The sequence below is a fragment of the Nelumbo lutea genome, chromosome 2 (assembly GCF_056320005.1).
Source record: "Nelumbo lutea isolate HS-2025 chromosome 2, American lotus-T2T, whole genome shotgun sequence".
NCBI lineage: Eukaryota > Viridiplantae > Streptophyta > Magnoliopsida > Proteales > Nelumbonaceae > Nelumbo > Nelumbo lutea.
Genome location: NC_142685.1, coordinates 41,606,624 through 41,627,974, shown reverse-complemented (window position 1 = coordinate 41,627,974; position 21,351 = coordinate 41,606,624). Strand labels below are relative to the sequence as shown.

The 21,351-nt window shown below is 35.4% G+C and overlaps 1 protein-coding gene across 14 annotated transcripts in view; it reads right to left on the bottom strand.

Annotated features, from left to right (window-relative positions):
- Positions 1-15,418, bottom strand: part of LOC148870111 (phosphatidate phosphatase PAH1-like) — a 36,465-nt gene extending 21,047 nt beyond the window's left edge. For 6 of the 14 annotated variants that reach the window (XR_016107830.1, XR_016107831.1, XR_016107833.1 and 3 more), the window contains exons 1-6: positions 15,280-15,418; positions 15,050-15,167; positions 13,063-14,613; positions 12,361-12,956; positions 12,178-12,251; positions 9,185-9,269 (exon numbers count right to left, since the gene is read on the bottom strand). Coding sequence is in view for 8 of the 14 variants with exons in the window: in XM_088972498.1 (XP_088828624.1) it covers positions 9,185-9,269; positions 12,178-12,251; positions 12,361-12,956; positions 13,063-14,599 (2,292 nt within the window). In the remaining 6 variants the exon portion in view is untranslated. The remainder of the gene's footprint in view (positions 1-9,184; positions 9,270-12,177; positions 12,252-12,360; positions 12,957-13,062; positions 14,614-15,049; positions 15,168-15,279) is intronic. The other 8 variants (XR_016107834.1, XM_088972502.1, XM_088972505.1 and 5 more) reach the window with 7 other exon arrangements.
- Positions 15,419-21,351: the final 5,933 nt, after the last annotated feature.

Below are 21,351 nucleotides of genomic sequence, written 5' to 3'. Positions count from 1 at the left end.
GTCATGTGATCTGTGGCTCCTAAGTCAATAACCCATAAATCCCTAATAGGTTCATCTGAGACATTTAGTCCGTGAGGAATAGAAAACTTACCTGAGATTGCAAGAGAGCCTATACCACTAGGTTTCTCCAACGATCCCAGAAGCCCCCTTAACTTTTCGATCTCCTCCTTATTGAACTCAGTCTTGTCTAGAGGATTTTCTTGGCTCGGTTGATTTGTGGTGAAGTTAGCTTGACTTCGACTCTTCTGTTGTCCTCCTCGGTAGCCCCATTCCCTATTCGATGGTTTACCATTCAGCTTCCAACACTTCTCTTTGGTGTGCCTTGGTTTCTTGCAATAGGTACACCAAAGAGACTCCTTGTTGTCCCGTGCAGAGGACAAATCTGTCTTCATTCCTTCCAGTATTTTCGGTTGTTCCATCCTTGTAGTCATGGCTGAACCTTCTAGTACTTGGGGTTCAAGCATAACCCCCCTACGGCTTTCTTCAGCATGAATCAGAGAAATAGTCTCATTTAGAGATGGTACCTCTTCTTTGTCGAGAATCTGGACCCTAACTTGATCAAATTCTGTGTTGAGTCCTGCAAGAAAGTCATAAACGCGATCTTTTTTGATAAAACTCTTTAGGATTGCTGCATCCGCTGCACATTTAGTCTCAATGCACCGATAATGATCGAGTTCTTGCCACAGGTTCTGCAGTAAATTTGCATACTCGGTAACTTTCTTGTTGCCTTGTTTAGTTGCTCCAGTCTTGACTTTGATTTCGTACACTTGTGCTGCATCACGTGCTTTTGAATATGTTTGTCGGACGGCATCCCAGATCTCTTTAGCCGTGGATAAAAACATACACTTGTCGCTGATTTCAGGGTTCATTGAATTCCATAACCATGACATGATCATGGAGTCAGCTTCGTCCCATGCATCAAATCTTGGATCTCCTTCCTTCGGTCCCGTCCCTAAGAGATGGCTAAGCTTTCCTTTTCCCTTTAAATATGTTCGAACAAACTGAGACCACTTCAAATAATTTTTCTCGTTCAACCTATATGCTGCCTGAATGTTTTGCAGGTCGCCAGATGCTTGATGTGAGGAAACTTCTTCCAATTGTGCAGTGGTATTTGATATAGTGGCTTCTGACATATTGGGCGGGCTTCAGGAAAGAGAGAAAAACAGACAATGAAGGTCTGAAAAACTTAGTAAGGGTTGGCGATGAAGGCCTAAAGAATCTTTCAGCTAATGTAAAAAAAAGGTAACTGTAATGCTCCACCAAACTGAAGAGTGGATCGAAACCACTCAAAATCAAAACTGATCCAAACCAAACCAAAGGGATTCAGTAAATCTGCTCTGGGCAACACCAGATCTAAGATTTCAAACTAATCTGATGCCTCTACAAAGAGATCCAAGAAAAAAGGATGAATCCGATGGCACAACAGTCCAGAAGAAGCAAAAATGTAGAGTTCAGATCTGTAGCCGATCTCGAAGAAGAATCAAGGACACTCAAGAACCTCCCAAATACTGTTAGAGAGTTCTTGAACTAGCAACAGAGATGACCAAAGAGATACTATGTGTGGATTAAGTCGTGACTAGCTCTGATACCATGTGAAAATTTGAGAGAAAAAATGAATTGATTGTATTGTCTTGGAAGGAGCATATACATAACTTTGTATAGAATTACAGAGCTAATTTACAGGGTGATAAAATAGGAAACTAACTTTTCCAAAAATCTAATTTCTATATCAGTGGGATTCTCCAATTAATATCCCATGATTCTAGGAAATTATGTTTCCTAAAATTATGGAGAATCAATCAGAGAGTCAATCTTCTACTTTCCAACACCACGGGCAGCACGGCCCGCTCAATCGTGTCGTGCAGTGCCGACCCATGGGCATGAAATCCCAGGCCCGGCATGGCCCATATGATCGTGCCGTGCTTGGCACGGCCCGCAATCCATCATGTCGCCCGATTTACACCTCTACTACTCACAAGCCGCCACCCTCTTTAGACTTGCAAACTTGAGACCAACTCACAAGGTGATCCCTTTTCCCCACCTCCATCCCTAAGAATGTTTTTCTGAAGTTTTTCCAACTGGATAGAGATTTTGATAGGCATGCAAAAAGTATTAAGGTAATATATCTCCCCCCTTTGGAAAAGTAGTTCCTTAATTCCTTTTCCACGTGGCTAGTTTCTTCTCACATTTTTTCCAACACTGGATCTCAAAAACTTTGACTCTTTGGATTCCCTCCAAGGGGCATCCCTAGGTAAAAGATGGGGAGATTCTCCACTTTGCACCCCAAAATCACCGTAAAACTGTTCAGAGAGTGATTATTTGCTAAGTTCAGACCTACTATTCTGCTCTTAGAAAAATTAACTCGAAGTCCAGAGACCCCTTAAAAACAATTGATAACCCTTTTCACATATGAAATGTTGTTGTCCTCATTAGCCTCTAAAAAAAAACAATGTCATCAGCAAATTGAAGGTGCAAGATCGGAAAAGCTTCCCTACCAACTTTGAAGCCTCTCACCAAATCTAAGGAGCTAGCCTTCTTCACAAGTTGACTAAAAATTTCCGCCACAAGAGTAAAAAGAAAAGGGGATAGGGGGCACCCTTGCCTTAGCCCCCTGCTATCGTTCAAGTAACCTTTTGGCTGCCCGTTAATCAGAACTGAAAACCACATAGAGCTTATACACCCCTCAATCCACTAAATCCATTTTCTACCAAATCCCATTAGCCTCATAATCTCCAAGAGACACTCAAATCAACTTTATCATAAGCTTCTTCCAAATCAAGCTTGGCAATCACTTCCAGTTTGCCATTCAGTTTCCTCTCTTCTACACACTCATTTTCTATTAGGAGGTTGTCAACAATTTACTGCCCTTTGACAAAAGCAAATCGATTTGGGGAGATGATCTCACCTAAGACCTTCTTCAATCTCCCAGCCAAAACCTTCGCTATTATTTTATGCACACTCTCAATCAAGCTAATAGATCTGAAGTCTTTCACCTCTAGAGTTCCCTCTTTCTTGGGAATCAGAAAGATGAAATTAGAAATATATTCCCTTGTTTACAATGATTGAATGGTAAAAATCCTTGAAAACCTCCAAAAGTTCTGAATTGATGATACCAAGGAGATCTCATATACTTGCTAGTGATGACGATTTACTCAAATGTAGTGACTAATCCACCAATGCAGATACTTGTATCAATGTTTTAAAACACGGAGGCATTCCACTACCTAGAGGTGTGAGGCGTAGTTCAAAATGCAAGAGGCGTAAGCCTCCTTAAGAGGAGGAGGATGAAGAGGAAGGGGGATCTCATTTTTTCTTTATCTTTAATAAAAATCATTTATATTAAGAAGAATAAAGATGCATAACATTAGTTGAAAGGGGGGGGTCTTGATGAAGCGGAGAGGGTGGGGGGTCTGGGGGGCGAAGCCCCCCAGCTAAAGGGGCAGGGGGCAAACCACTTTCTTTCCCCTTATCTTTTCTTCCCTTCCCTTTCCTTTCCTTTCCTTTTCTCTTTCTTTTTCTTTCCCTTCCCTTTCTTTTCCTTTCCTTTCCTTTTTTTCTTTTTTTCTATCTTTTTATATAAGATGTGCATGAGACGCATGAGGCATACGCCTCTAGCACACCTCATGAAAAAAGTGCATGAGGCGTAGGGCTCAGAGTCAGAGGTGTCAGTGCCTCTAGCATACGCCTCGGGACGTTTTGGGAATGCCTCGCCTAGAGGCATGCGTACACCTCCCACGCCTTTTAAAGCACTAACTTGTATTGCTGTCCAACACCCGCAACCCCAAAAACAAATAAATAAATAAAATAAATCGAAGTGAAGAACCAAATCAGACCATATAAGAACCATGAAACTTCAGTATATGAGATCTCCTTGGTAGTGTCCGATGAATGTAAGTTAAAACTTCCAAGGTTGTGATGGGGATTCCAAACCACCACTTTCAAGATTCATAAGAGAGGCTCTAGCTCCGGTCAATGATAACTATTTACTAAGTTACATCTTGTGGATTTTCTTTAATGTTCTGATAGCAAGAGAACTTTTACTGTTTTCTATCTATTCTTTGTGGGATTCAGCAGACTTTCTTCTTTATTTTCTTGATTGTTGAGTTCGTGTCCCAGGTTTAGTTTGGTCATTTTTATTGTCTAGGGTAAGCCAATACACGCATGCCCCACGGGTTCAGCACTGGGAGGCTATTGACAGGATACTTGACTATCTGAAGGGACACCTAGGTAGAGGGCCAGAGGCATATTGTTTGCTAACCATGGACATTTGAAGTTAGAAGCTTACAAAGATGTTGATTGGGCAAAGTGCCTAGATGACAGGAGATCTACATCAGGAGTTTGCACCCTTATTAGAGGTCATCTGGTTTCATGGAAGAGTAAGAAACAATCAGTTGTAGCAAGGTCAAGTGCAAAAGCTAAATACAGAGCTATGGCACATGGTGTTTCAAAACTTCTTTGGGTCTGGTCAATGTTAGGAGAGATTGGAATAGAGGCAAAAGAACCTATGGTGCTATACTATGACAATCAAGCAGCAATTAACATTGCATGTAACCCAGTTCAGCATGATAGGACGAAGCATATTGAAGTGGATAGATGTTTTATGAGGGAAAGGATGACACCCGGAGAAGTGTGCCTACCATATGTTGCATTTGACTTACAACTAGTTGATGTTCTCACAAAAGGTGTTGCAAGGAACAAGCTTGAACATGATCTACACATGTTGGGAATGCGTGACATCTATTCCCAACTTGAGGGGGTGTGTTGAGATTGGGCTAACCTGATAACACTTTTTGTATTTGTTCATAATGTTTAGTTAGAGTTATTGAGCCCAAGGCCCATTAGTTCATGTTTTGTTAAGAGTGCTTTTATGTTCTTTTCGTAGTAGTCGACTTACTAAGGGTATACTTGTCATTGTATTAAGATTTTTTATGAATATATAAGATAATGAAGGGGGCAGCCAGATCTGATTTTGGCTGTTTCCCATTCTTTTCTATTTCTCTCTTCTTTTCTTCTCTGTAAAATCTTCTTTCTTCTTACTTTTCTATCATAGGTTTCAGATCAGATTGGAGTTTTGCAGTTTCTACTCTTCTCACCCCCTTAACTCTGATAATCATGTCCTTTGATAATCATTTAAATCGCTTGAATTCATTCCCCAAGTGCCATGTCACCCCCTCCCCCTTCTTCAACCATTTCACAACAGTTCTTGAGTCACCCTCAATGATTAGTCTATCAATGCCCAACTCTTTTGCCTTTTCGACCCCATATATTGCAGCTAATGGTTCTACTCTTGCCAAATCGCCTTGTTCAGCAGGTCCGGAGTATAAGGCTATGATTAGTCTATCAATGAAACCCCTATGCTTAAGGGGCTCGGATTGCCCAGACAACTCCCATCAAAATTCAATTTCTTCCAGCCACATAATGGGGGTGACCACTTCTCAACAGGTTTCTGTCTTCTAGATGATGAGGCAGCAATAGTAGCACAGGCTCTAAAGAAGTCTTCAACCTTAAAGTATGAAAAAAGTTTCAAACTTTTTGCCCATTGTGCCACTCTTAAGGTTATGATTTCTATCAAGGCTTCTTTGCCCCTTTCTCTTTCTTCAAAGATTCCTAAATTTCTTTCCTCACAAACTGTCCATAGTACCACTTCTCTCATACATCTCCCCAAGATCCTGCCCCTCCTTTTAGTTCAGCAAAAAACAGAGGGCTGAACAATCCTTCCAAGCTGCCAGGAGAACACTATCGACATCCAAAAAGGGAAGAAAACCAATTCCAAATAAAGCTAACAAGGAGGAAATAGATTAGGAGATGAAAGGCAATCTCACCACTTAACTTACACAGAATGCATCAGTTGGAGGACAAACACCAAGTTGGTCTTTTCTTTGAAGCAAGTCAAAGGTATCAATACATCCATGAAATACTTCCCAACAGAAAGCGCTGATTTTTGGGGGAATGGAACAGAACCAAACTTCATTTACTGGGAAAGGAGAGGAAGAGGTGACTACAAAAGAATTAAAGAAAGATTTACAGGAGAACAAACTATCAGGATTAAGGGCCCAAACCCTAGAATCCGAACCTTCTTCTCCCAAATATATTGAGTTCAGCAAGCTTAGCAGCTTCGACACACTAGGAATTTCAGCTTCTCTAAGGTTCCTGTTCAAGCCAATGTTCCTATTCAACCCAAAAGGATGAGGTTGTTGGGCCAAGAAGTCAGATATAGGTCTAGCCTTAAAACTAGAAAGATCAAGAAGTTGGTGTTTTTCCCAATGATTTATCTCCTAACCGTGGTAAACTTGATCCCAAAGCTATTATTTGTGTCTTTCTTTGGTTATCCCCTTTCTCAGAAGGGCTATCAATGTTTTAATCCAATATCCAAGAAATACTTCATCTCTATGGATGTGTCTTTCTTTGAGAATGAGCCCTTCTTTCCTATTTCTCCTCAGGGGGAGAGTAAGGTTGAGGAGAAACAGGTTCTTTTACCTCCTCTTCCTAATCCTCCTCCATTCCGTGTCTTTCTTAGACAATGTTATAGAAGCCAAGGCCAATAGAGTTCAAAGGTCATGGAGCAACCAAAAGCTATGCAACCAACGCCATCAGATTCTCAAGGGGTGGATCTGCCCCACCTAGGTACTATTATCCCTATTGATATCCCTAAACCTATTGACATTGACACTTCTTCCTATAATATGGACCTTCCTATTGCAAAGAGGAAGGGTGTCAGATCATGTACCACACACAATCCTATGGCCCACTTCCTGTCATATGAACCTCACCCTCATTTTTTTATGAGTAACATCTCACCTCATTTCATGCTTCCCTTTCAGCCATTAACAATTTTCTTCTCCTAAAGAGTGTTGTAGAGGCTTTATCAGTTCCTGAATGGAAAGATTCAATGAAAGAAGAGATCAATGCCTTCCATAAAAATGGTATGTGAGAGTTAATGGATCTTCCTTAAGGAAAGGAACCCGTGGGGTATAAATAGGTGTTCTCCATGAAGCATAAGGTAGATGGAACAAAAAAAGATATAATGCCCATCTGGTTGCAAAAGGGTTCGCAAAGGTGTATGGAGTGGACTATGCAAAGACTTTTTCCTTAGTGGCAAAGATGAATTCTATTAGGGTTCTCCTCTCTTTGGTAGCGAAAGTGAATTAGGAACTCAACCAATTAGACATCAAGAATGCATTCTTGAATGGTGATTTGGATGAGGTGTACATGATCCAACCTCCTAGCTTTTGTGTTAAGGGCAGTGAACAAAAAGTATGCAGATTGAAGAAGTCTTTGTATGGCCTAAAAATAGTCACCAAGGACTTGGTTTAGCATATTCCATTTGGCTATGCAACAGATGGGATTCAAACAATGCTAAACAGACTACACACTCTTTGTGAAGGAGTAAGGAAAACAGCTATCTTGATAGTCTATGTAGATGGCATAGTTATCACTAGTGATTAGGTATCAGAGATATAGAAGTTGAAAGAGTTCTTGGCTGCACAGTTTGAAGTGAAGGATATGGGTCCCTTACTTTACTTCCTTAGGATTGAAGTTGCTTGTTGAATGGGCCGGTTTGTTTTGTTGAGTGGCCCGGTTTGTCTTTAGTTTGTTTTTATTTAATTAGGAAGTTGTTGGGCCTTCGGCCCATTAGTTTTTTATTTGTTAAAGTTGTGACTATTCAGTTTTAGTATCCGCCCTACTGAGGGCATCCTTGTAATATCTCATCTTTAAGTTAAATATAAATATAATGAGGGGCTGGCGGCTAGGGTTAACTTTTCTCATAACTCTAGTTTACCTCCTACTCTTTTCTTCTTCTCCTTCCTTCTCTACTGCTGAAATCTTCACCTTCCCCCTCTTTCTCTCACAAGAAGCTTGACTGAATCAGCAAATAGTGATTTCTACTTTGCTCACTCTCAATAGTGTATCTTCATCTCCCAAAGCATACCCTAGATCTCCTGAAGGATACAGGAAAGTTGGGGAAAAAGCCAACAAACACTCCTATGGATATAAACCATAAGCTGGGAGATTGCTAGGACGAGCCTATAAAAGATGTAAAACAATACCAAAGACTTGTTGGAAGACTTTAGTACTTATCTAAGACTCAGCCCAACATTGCTTATGCTATGGACGTCCTCAATCAGTTCATGCACACACCCAAGGCAGCTCACTTAGAGGCAGCAAAGATGGATGTTAGATATCTAAAGAAGTTCCCTAGGACGGGTCTCCTCTTTAAGAGGCATGGGCATATGAAAGTTGAAGTTTATATTGATATTGATTGGGTCAGTTTAGTGGATGACAGAAAATCCAACAAAGGCTATTGTACTTTTGTGGCAGGAAATCTTGTTACTTGTAGAAGTAAGAAGCAAAGTGTTGGTGGTCAGGTCTAGTGCAGAGATAGAGTATAGAGCCATGTCCTATGGAATTGTAAAGCTTCTATGGATTAAGAACCTACTGGGTGAACCAGGGCTTACAATTGATGATCCTATGTCACTCCATCGTAACGATAAATCCGCCATAAATATAGAAGCTAACCCTATCATTCATGATAAAACAAAGCACATTGAGGTGGATAAACATTTTATTAGGGAGAAATTAGAGAAGGGATAAGTGTGCACTCCTTATGTCAGCTCTAAAGAGCAACTTGCAAATATTCTCACGAAAGGTCTTCATTACTTGTGGCATAATGAACTTTGTGACAAGTTGGGGATGATTGATATTTATGCTCCAACTTGAGGGGGGAGGGATGTAATTTTCAGTTATGTGCCACAAGGGCACTTCCATCATTTTTTATTATTTTTGTTGCTGTACTTGGCACCACTGCCTATTCTTTTTGTTTTCTCATTATTTTCTCTTCTTCCTCTCTTTTCTATTCTTTGTATCTCACAGAAAGTCTACATTTAAAAGGAATGTCCAAATTGATCACCCCATTGACCCTAGTAACCCTAAACATATCACTACACTCACAATCCTAAACACTAGAAACAATCAACTTATTTTTTAAGTTTTTCCTCAAAATCCACATCAGCCTTTTACTCTATTACCACCAAATGCTCATAGAATTGTGAGACCACCATACCCCACATCAGGATTTGGGTTTTTATAAAAAAAACAGAACAAATTGTGAGATAAAAACTCATTAAATTTGTAAACTGATACTGATCATGGACCTTCAAAGATTAGAGACCTACACCAAACATACCTTAATGGCAGAGAAAAGTCGAGCTACCCCTGACTGTGTCCAATCTTTACCCACTAAAGGCATGAACTGGCCTAGGACATCTGATCTGAAAAACATGCATTGAAGTAAACAATTTAACTTCTATCTATATTAGAAAAGGAAGGACTCTCAAATTGTAAAATGTTTCAGCAATAGTTTATTCCCACAAAAAGAATATTACTATTTGCCAAAAATACCAATGTTTTTTTCAGTATTAAAGAAGATAATAGATTAGTAACAGGATTCTTAATGATGACTCTTGAGGAGTCCTTTACAGTTCCAGTAATCTGTAGCATTTCTAACTACAATGAGAACTTGGGTACTAAATAATCACCAGAGGATGATTAGCCATGAGCATTATTCTTAAAATGTATACAAGTACATCCGTCCCAACCAACACCTATGTACTTTCACATATAAATATGGCTACAGTTACAGAAACTAGGAGAAAACTAGCATTCAAAATGTTTCTTGTTCAACTCATAGATATGGAAAACTAAGAAAAACTTAAGACATTAAATGATGTACAAATCACAATCAATATACGCTACGATGAATGACAACTAAAACCCATGCCATTTGTTCAGGGAATGGCAATGCTTTCAGGAATCCTATTTGCACAAAATTGTGGAAGCACTTCAAAGTTCAAACATGCATCAAATGTGTCCTAAGAATGCTCAAGTTCCCATACCATACCAGTGACACATCACATACCTCACCTCAAATGTATCCTAACAAAGCTCAAAGCCCCCAGAATATCTGGAAGTTAGGGGTGCAAGTTGGGTACCAGATTTAAAGAATTTACATAGCAATGGGCCTAGGCCCTTAGGCCAGGCCCATTCAAATTTTATAATATCCTCAATCTGAGCCCAGCCAAGTTGCACACCTACTGGAAATACAAAACCACATTCTAAGATTGTATGTGGTTTGAGTCGTTTGACCATAATGCGTGATATGAGCATCACATTATTACATGAACACCAAGTGACAATAGAGATCTTAAAATTTGAAATTTGACATAAGTGTAGGATTTCCCGATGTGGAGAAGCTACAAAGGCCAAGTATCTTCAACTCTTTTATATGCTGATGTTATATACCAATTAGAAAACCTGAGACTGATGTATCAGGAATGGAAGATTTGCATGCTGCTCTAATTAGAGTTTGAACTACATTGTGGACGTTATAAGCTTTTAACTTAAGGCTGATAGACAAAAATGGAGAACAAAAGGTTATTGCAGAAAATAATTAAGATAATTGCTGCATACAATTTCAAATTCTGAGTTAACTTCAAAAGTGCTCAAATAAAAGCAAAAAAATAGATGTGGTTAAAGAAGGAACATCAGAAAAAACAAGCATGGGCTTCAAGTCTATCAAACTCAATAGTAATCTATTAGATTCTCTATTGCCACAAAAAACCAGTGCTTCCAACCTGTCGTTGACCCGACCAGTTGAACCATTCAAACCATCACCCAGCCATGGTTCTAAGTCCGGTTCTACTATAACCCAGGAATTGGTCAAAACCATTGACCTGGTCAAAAAACGTCCAACCCGGGGCAGTTGGACTATTGACCCATTTGACTTGGTGACCAGGTCACAGCCTCATGGGTTGCACGCCCTGATGTCCAATTGGGGTTTTTTTTTTTTTGGCTAACTTTTTGAGATCTATGTGTCCCAAGGTGTTGTATGTGCCTTGCCCCACTATTTTGGCCTCAAATTGCAAAGTTTAGATTTTTTTACGAATAAAAACTGAATAAAAATATATAAATTAAATATAAAATATTCATATGTTACACGTAGACTATAATTATACATTATTTATTGATAAAATATGTGTTTATACCTACACAATGAACGCTACCAGTACTATGTAGAGTCCAAGAGAGAGAATTATAACATAAGTTGGTGACAATATTGTATACATGTGAAGTAACAATGTTATTGTCCGTCTAACTTACATGATCGCCACTTTGAGCTAGCTTAATATTCATTTCAAACATGAAGTTAAATATTAGTCTTTTGTTTTGTGTAATAGATTATCTGGTTAAATATCAGTCTTTTGTCCGCCTAACTTACATAGATTATCTGGTTGATCTGTTTTGTGTAATAGATTATCATGAAGCTCTAAATCTTAAGGTTTATGGGGCAACTTTAGAATGTATTCTTTTTCTATAACCTTAGTTTCTTAGCTTTGTTTAATGATTTGGAACAAGATAATAATTTAAAAAAAAAAGGTGTGCCTATGCTTTTTTGTCATTCATAAAATATCATACCATATTTTGCATATTTTACAATATTTCCACCATGCCTATAATTTTTATAATATTTCCATACGATATTTCCGACATGTTTTGTATATTTGGATGACCAATATTTCCACCGACATCAACATGTTAAACCTTACCTATGACCCAGAGGTAAAAATGGTTCAGCCTATAGGTCGATTTTTAAAATATTGCAAACAACACCCATAAGCCTAATCTGGGAAATCTGGGTTATGGATAACATAGAGTATAAATACTTCTAAAATACTCTTGATCTGTAGAGCTACTACAAACTGGTTTTTTATTATATTAACAAAATCAGTCAAATATCAAGAAAGAGATGCATGCCTCATGTTTTGGTAATATTAGTTTTGTCATCCATCAAAACACGCCAAAGATATAGTCCTGCTCTTAGATGTCTTATATACCTGTTAAATTTTCAATAAATTACATCATCAACAAAAATGCATAGATATAGATGTGAGTGTCTGTTACAAATAACTCACATTTACTCTATTGTGAAATGTTAGTTTGGAATATTTTTCATTTAGCCATGAATCCGTACATCTAAAGTCCAAATCCATAAGTTAACTAGGTTCCTTCAACTGATGTGTTAATTTCATTGGCATCATTGTAGGGTGTTAAGACCTGTAAAAACAGCACTGTCTTCAAGCAGAAACATGTATCAGCACCTCAAAGCCTATAAAGACTTACTTGGTAATGGTCCCATCAACATCAGAAATAACTATTCGTGCGTTCCACTTCCACAGATAAATATGTGCATCAACCTATGGATGAAGTTAAAGAGTTAACAGATACCAAGCATAGTATATACCAACCCAAATAATTCATCATATTCAAATTACAAGAACCACGAAGTAGAGGTGAATGTAAGACCTGCTGGATGCCTAGAACCCTGGTACAGAAACTGAAGGTTACCACATTTTGACCTTCTTTCAGATTCAAAGAGGCAATCTGTTCAGTAGTAGGAACATTTGTCCTTAGTAGCTGCTTGTGAGGAGAATCGCTGCCACCACTGAATGTTTGACTAGGTTGTGCATGTGGGTTTCGCAACCCTGACTCTGAATCAACAAATACTTCCTCATTTGATGAGCTACTGCTAGCATGCTGAAGAGTTTTAACCCTTCTAAATGGAATTGGCCAGAGCCTCCACCTACGGCCAGAAGGGGAAGATGTTGTTTCAGGCGTCTCTTCTTTGGGTTTTGGTGTTTCCTGATCCACAGGAATTGTATCTTTGGGCTCAACCGGTAAATCTAAACCAAATGCAGCCATTCCAACAATCAGAGGAGCAGCTTTATCCCAAAGCAAATACTTCTGTTTAAATTTGATGACTAGGTTTTCATTCTTAATGATTGATGCTGAAGAAGATTTGAACTCCTCCTCAGATATGCAATGTGCATCAAAAGCTTCACCAGCAGGACCCAACCCCATACCAGCATGGAGTAAGTTACCACAAAGTGAAATCTCAAATCCTGCAAGCAATAAGCATGGATGAAACAGCATAAATATTGTGTCAGATTCAAGCGACAAAAGAGAAGTCTACCGATGTAGTGAAAAGTCATTTTTGGAGATCCTTACCCATGCCTGAGCCAGACCTTATCTGTACACCAGGTTCAGAGCTGTGTGTCTCTTTCTGAGGTTCTGCTACCTCGCTTTTACTGCATACTTCTCCACATTCAGGTCTTCCTGGACCACTTTGTATATTTTGAGCTTCTGCTGCCAAACCAAGTTGTTCATCCTTCCATCCTGGATTCTTATTTAAAGAATGGACAGACATGCCACCTGAATTCTCAATTTCCATGGAGTTGTCCTTGAAGTTCTTGATCTCAATGCTTAAATCATGAGAATTAATGTTGCAATGAGAATCTGAGCTAGGTGAAAGGAACTCAGCACCATTCTCAACTTTAAGATCACCTGTGCCTTCACTCAGCCCTTCTGCAGGTAGACTAAAAGGAGAATTCTCTTCTGAATCTTCACAGCCCTTCCTTCTCATCAATTTCATGCCTATAGAACCAGCATCCCATGAATCTGCATCTTCAATGTGTAAGGTTAATTCTGAAAGCTCCAAGCAACTCCCAAAAATCTCTCTATTGATCCCACCAACTTCATCTCCTTCCACATTTTCAGTGTGGCAAGTCTCTTGAGTTCTGTTAACATATTCACCAGAAACTTCAAAAACTTCATTTAAATGCCCATGACCACTACTATTATCATAGACAGGGGGAAAGCCTGATGATGCAGTGATAGGTTCAGATGCATCTGTATCACTTAAATAGTCAGCAGCCCATGCATTTTCACTGGTACCAATTTCCTCATTATCACCATTAAACTCTGATCCTTCCCCTGGACCAAGATGAAATTGAGGTGTACTCAATTGCACATCATCTGTGGCCTCTTCCGATGAGAAAGGTGCTGTCAGTACATGACCATCAACACTAACCAAGACCACTTCTGAATCAGAACCCTGAGATTCCACTACATCTTCCACGTGATCTAAGCTCTCATAGTGGTAACCTCTGTACCCTGATGATCCCACAGAACCCTCTCCAGGCAATCGCTGGTCTTGGGGTTCACAAGGCTGCTTCTCATCATCAGCTTCACCATTCTCAATTTGATTGATACTTAATGAAACAGATTCAACAGAAAATTGGACTTCCTCAGCATTGGATACAGTGCTCTTATTTCGAAAAATACAAAGATTGATTTTGTTATCATCACTCACACTGCCACTGTCATTATTGTTGTTGTTGTTGTTATTGCTATTATTGCCATCATCTGGTGCAATTTCAGAAGCATCAGAATCCTTAAGAACCCCATCTATATTGCTATCTTTACCAGACACTACCTCTCTTATGAAATAAGCTTCACCTGAGTTGTCAAGGAACATATGGAAATCAGCCTCAACACCATTTACAGAGATGCGAACAACTTTCTCAGCACCTTTGAGGACACCCTGGAATTTGCCAAATCGTACATACCAGGGCGTGCTGCGATAGGTCCCATCCTGCTGCTCGACGACGATAACATCAACAGCACCACCGAAAGGATGGAATGGGGTAGCAACAGAGTAAACACCCTGTGATATGAGGCTCCCGACCTTACCGACCACATTCATCTTTCTCCGACTAACTACCAACCAAGAAAATAACTTGGGAACATATAATTATGAAAGCGTAAAAAAGAATCCATGAATCTTAATCTTTCGTGTAAAAGCAGGCAAGTCCAGAAAATTAACATTAATTAATTCCAGTCCTTGCAGGATGGTTAAATCCAAATACAAAAATTACGTATAGAGATTAACAGCGATAATTTGCGATTCAGAAAGGAACACTGATAAGTAAAAACCCTACATCATCGAGAACAAATTTATAGGAATTATAGAAAAGCGGAATCTAAAGTAAAACAATAAAGAACTGCAGAAAGGATGGAGATTAACATGGAGAAGCGAGCGGATTGAACTTATTGGAGATAAAAATAAAAATAAAAAAAAAGAAGAGAAAAAGAAACAAAGAGACGAAATTCGGTTTCGAACGAACCCTACAAGATGACACGCTAAATCACTAACCTGACAACTGAAGACTGGGACGACTTTCGCTTTCTCTTCTTTTATTTGTTCTTTTATCTATATCTGGCACTACTCAATTCTCAGTCGTCAACAATGGGGGAATTTTTAGAGTTCAGAGCTGCATTGGATGATGATCAGAGTCAAAACAGCTGATGAAGGAGCTATAAATAGGTAAGCATGAAGCGAATATATTGAATGCCCCTGGTGTTTCAACATTATTACTGAAATACCTTTTTAAACTGGAATTTTTTGTGGAGAAAGTTGTTTGATCCATTGCTGGTTAATGAAACCACTTCTTTTGACAAATGATAATCTATGAAGAGCAAAGAAGAGTAAAGAAGTCTGACAGTTGAAACAGGAGCAGAGAAGTCGTTTAGACGTTTATCAGATTTGTATAGGTATAACCCGCCAATAAGGGAGTGTTTGGTAAAGTAGTGTTACATTGCTGTTGCATTTTTTTTTTTTTTTTGGTAGAAAAGAAGAATCATTTAAAGCCATAAACACAGGAAAAACAGACTTCTAACTAGCAAAGCAAAAACAAAGAAAATAAACTACAAGCTACAGACTTCTAACTAGACCAAAAAAACTATAATAAGCAAGAGTGTTGCCATCTTATATACAAATGTCGCTTCAACTAGAAAAATGTATATTTTGTATTGTTCAACTTAAAATGTTTATAAAACATTTCAAAAAAACAAGATTTTTTTTCATAAGTTTGTATACTGATCAACCCAAAAGTCAAGGGGTAAAGAACCACTACAGCACTACTGTAACAAACACCTCCTAGGTAATTAAGTTATTTTTCCTCAAAACATTGATCCTTTTTATAAGTTATTATTACTGCATTATGTTTTTTTATGATTTAAACCATATAGAGATCGGAGGAATGAATAGAAAATTATTCTCTATTAAAGTGAACCATAAAAAACCTGCAGATGCTAATGCATCTCTCCTAAATCGGATTTTTGGAGATCTAGGGATTTAAGGCTTATTTCGTTTTGACCATGAATATGGGTAAGGAGACAGACTTTAGGCTCATCAGAAAATTAATTTTAATGAATTTTGTAATTTTAAGAATCACTTCTAAATTTGGATTTATGAAAATAGTTGGAATTTATAATTTTTTCAAGCTCAAAATTTATTCTGAGAAGGGTATAAATTACAGATAGCCATTATATTCCATAACTTTTGACTTTGACTTGTGAAAAGGAGTTGACAATGAAAGTAAAATTACTAAGGTGGTGTCGGGTAGTGTTGTGAATCCACAAATAGTGGGTTTCAAAACACACCACACCACTTTAATGCATTCTCATATGGTGTCGTGTGGTTTAAAACCTGTTGAATATACGACACCCCAATATATCGGTACACCATTATCTCATGGTCACAATCACACCATAGGCCCCTCTCCCTATAGTACTTTGTATGCATATTAATTCATACACCATTTTTTAATTACTTGTCTTATATGTAATTAATGATATTCATCTTCTCATTACAATTATTATTATCTGGTATTAAAAGTATAAATTTTACTTTTCTATTAGCGGGGACCCATGCGATGCATTAGAAAATATGAAAAGACTTAATAATTTTATTTACTATTAATTAATATTAAATTAATAATTAAAATTTATTGTCAATTAACTAAAAGTATTTAAAGTATCTTTTTTAACAAATTTAGTTTTATTAATAATTTATAGTAATTTTAATAATTGTTATTATTTTTAAATAAAATTTTGATTAACTTTAAATAAATAAAAATAATTACAAAAGTTAACATTTTTATTAATTTCACTAATAAATAACAATTATATAGGAATGACAATTGGGGTGGGTTTAGGGCAGGGCACCCCATCCCTGTCCCTGCCCCATAGTCTAGACACTCTACCCCATCCCCACCCCGTCCCCTATGTTAGGCGGGTTCAAGGCAAGGCAACAATACCTCAGTGTTAGGCGAGTTCAAGGGCAAGGCACCCCACTCCTCATTAAGGATGGAGAATCCTCAAATTTCTCTGCCATGTCCCCAATATTGGGCAGGTTCAAGTAGAGGATAAAATAAGGTCGTGCTGGGTTGAGCCTTGGGCTAGGTCAGGCCTCGAAACGAGCTAAGCTGTGAGAGGTCCATTTAAAAAACATTGAAAAAATGTTTAAATTTTTATTTCATATTATTTTTTATGTATACAATTGTTTATATATACAGTTAGACTTATTCATGGGCCAGGTAGCCTAACAGCTCAGCCCAACCCATTATTTTTCAAGCTTGGACAAAATTCTAGGCTCATGGGCTCGAGCTCGGGCTTTCTCAAATAAGCCTAGCCCGATACTATTATATATATAAAAATGTACTTATGTTATATATAATAAAATATATATAAATATATGCTTCTTAAATTATTAATAAATATCAATTTACTATTAGGAAATATAAATTAATTTATTAAATTATTATAATATTAGTTTATAGAAGTATACTGAAAATAAGACATTTTGTGTACAAATCAGCCTTCGGGCTCGAGCTCAAGCTTTGGGCTTTATATAAGGGCTGGGCTCGAGCTCAAGATCTAGGTCCGACGGTCGGGCCAGGATCAGGCTCGAGCATGCACATTTTCTGATGATAAAGAGGCTCGTGTTAATTATAAAACTATGATTTTTTACAACTTAAATGTTTTATTTAATTCTACTTTAGTATAGAAAAATAAATACCAATTATCTGTCTCTCTCTCTCTCTCTCTCTATATATATATATATATAAATTGTTATTTAAATATTATATAACAATATTTACCATATATGCATTTAACTTCAAAGTTGAGCTTATTAGGGGTTGTTTTGCTTGGGCCCTATCTGCTAAAGCCATCATTGGACTCCAAAAGTTTGATATCCAATTAGACTTCGGATCTGATTATCCCTGATAATGTGTGGGCATGGTGCATATCTCAACTAAATTTAACTCAAAAGAAAATAGTTGCTTAAGCCTGCAAATTTAAAGATCTAATCGGGTTAGGTTAAGTTATAAATGACTGGTTACTTTTTATTATTAATTATTAAAATATTGTAATTATTAAATTAATGTATTTATTTAAAATACAGTAACTTCTAAAAATTATTATTTTTTTCATAAATATTGCTAGTTTCTTGGCTAAAACTAATTAAGTGTGATTTTTCGGTAATTAAATGTAATTTTCTACTATTTATAGCTTAAATAATAAATATTGTTAATTACGGTTTAAAAATAATTATTGATAATTATACTTCTATTAATAATTAAAATACATAATTTTTCATTATTATTTAGTATTTTTTCAATAAAATACAATTAATTTAATTTTTAGTATTTTAATTAAGCTTTAGGTTTTTCAGAATTTTTGGATTTTTAATTAATTTTTGGTGTTTTTTCATTATTACTTAGTTTTTTTTTTTTTTTGCATATGAGTATTTTTCAATGATTTTCAGTATTTTCATCATTTATTTTTGTGTATTAGTCACTACAAAATTAATTTGCAATTGCTTTCAATAAAAAATAAATTAAATAACTAAATAAATACCATAGTTAATAAAAATGTAGCTATTTTTCAATAACATATGGCTTGGGTATTTTTAATAAAATTTTGTGTTTTTTAATAATAAAATACTATTAATTGTACTTTTATTTTCTGTAAATACCCTTATTAATATAAAATATTGTTAATTTTCAATATTTTTAATTATTTTTAGTACTTTAAATATTTTTAGGTTTTTCAGATTTATTCAGATTTTTAATTAATTGTTGGTATTTAGAACTATCAATTAATATTTTTTATTAGCATTTATTAAGGTCTCAACTCATAAGTTATCTAATAATATTATTAAAACTATCAATTATTATTTTTATATTTAAATTTATTTTTATTAACATTTTTTAAGTTGGATTTTTAAGTGGATTATTTTTTTCATAAATATTGCTAGTTTCTTGGCTAAAACTAATTAAGTGTGATTTTTCGGTAATTAAATGTAATTTTCTACTATTTATAGCTTAAATAATAAATATTGTTAATTACGGTTTAAAAATAATTATTGATAATTATACTTCTATTAATAATTAAAATACATTATTTTTCATTATTATTCAGTATTCTTTCAATAAAATACAATTAATTTAATTTTTAGTATTTTAATTAAGCTTTAGGTTTTTCAGAATTTTTGGATTTTTAATTAATTTTTGGTGTTTTTTCATTATTACTTAGTTTTTTTTTTTTGCATATGAGTATTTTTCAATGATTTTCAGTATTTTCATCATTTATTTTTGTGTATTAGTCACTACAAAATTAATTTGCAATTGCTTTCAATAAAAAATAAATTAAATAACTAAATAAATACCATAGTTAATAAAAATGTAGCTATTTTTCAATAACATATGGCTTGGGTATTTTTAATAAAATTTTGTGTTTTTTAATAATAAAATACTATTAGTTGTACTTTTATTTTCTGTAAATACCCTTATTAATATAAAATATTGTTAATTTTCAATATTTTTAATTATTTTTAGTACTTTAATTATTTTTAGGTTTTTCAGATTTATTCAGATTTTTAATTAATTGTTGGTATTTAGAACTATCAATTAATATTTTTTATTAGCATTTATTAAGGTCTCAACTCATAAGTTATCTAATAATATTATTAAAACTATCAATTATTATTTTTATATTTAAATTTATTTTTATTAACATTTTTTAAGTTGGATTTTTAAGTGGAATTAAGATTCATTTTTAATATTTACAAACTTTTGTTAATGTTTATTTTTAGTGGAACTTTAGTGGATTTTTAAATTAATAATTTGTTTGATTGTTTAGCCTGAACCTATATATATTATTTGATTTATATCATGGTTTCAAAACCAGATCGGATCGGAAAAACCAGGAATCGGTCAGGTGACGGGTTCCGTTTCACCCTATAACTATTATTTTTCCAAAAAACCATTGATTGAGTCAGCAAATGGCTGACCCGAACGGTTAAACTGCTTGTACTGTCCAACAATTTTGGCCATTTTTATTCTTTTTAAAATTTTCTATCATAATGGGTCATCCATTTAGTTTGAATAGTCAGACAGTTCGACCCAAGAATCGGACCTCTAATCGGTTCATTGTCCGGTTCAATTTTAAAAACCTCGATTTATATTATAACTATTCTCTATCTCTCTCTCTCTTAAATGTAATAATAACATGCATTAAAATATGAGACATTTGAAAACCCAATGGTTTTTCTCTCTCTTAAATGTCCTTTTTAAATGTAACAGTAACATGCATTAAAATAAGAGGCTTTGTAAAACACAAAGGTATCTCTCTAATAGTGTTCAACTTTATGAATCTAATAAAGATAAACAATGATTACTGTTTTATATTTTTTAAACAAAATAAAATAAGAAAAAAATGGAGAAAATAGATAAATAGCTTATCTAAAATAAGAGACATGCTAACATGGACCATCCAATTTTAATATATATATATATATATATATATATATATATATATATATATATATGTTTTTGCTAATTTTAGTAATTCTAAATTATTTTTTTATTAATTGCTTATTATGAACATTAGTTCTCTTATATGTGTGTTTTATATTTTTATATTACTTTTAATTTTGTAGTCATTATTAATTTTTTGAATTCATCAATTAATTTTTTATTAATCTGTATTAGCTGTGATTAAATTAATCACATGTTAAATTAATTTGTATTTTACTTAAAAAACAAAAGAAAAAAATTATTACTCTTGATCGACGTTGTAGATTACCACACATTGTGTATTCAAGATACATAGAATCAAAACGTAGGGTGTGGCTTGAACCACACCACACCCTACAAAACACCTATATGGGTGTGGTGTGGTTCAGGCTACTTATTTTTGTCCACAATGTAGAAAACTATTCTATTGTGGCATAGTGTGTAGTGTAGTTGAGAATACACCACCCAATTTCCCATCCACACTACATAATACCTCATGAATTTCCCATTTGAGATTCTATAGGCTTACCGCAACAAAAAATGAAATGACGAAAACAACGATTCTAAAAACATCATTCTCAATGTATTGATGAACCGATCATTCTCAAAACATTATGAAATGAACTGTGTTGAATTAAAAGTTGAGAGAAACATGCAATATTTAGGATTGTTGGAAGACCAAAGTGGCATTCTACAATATGAATTGTTTTATTGTTGTTTGTTCCGAAAACAAATCAAAACCATTTTGTTTGAAAACAAATTATTTCTTAAAACAAAAACACAAGAAACATGTTCTTGGTTGTGTACGTGTTTT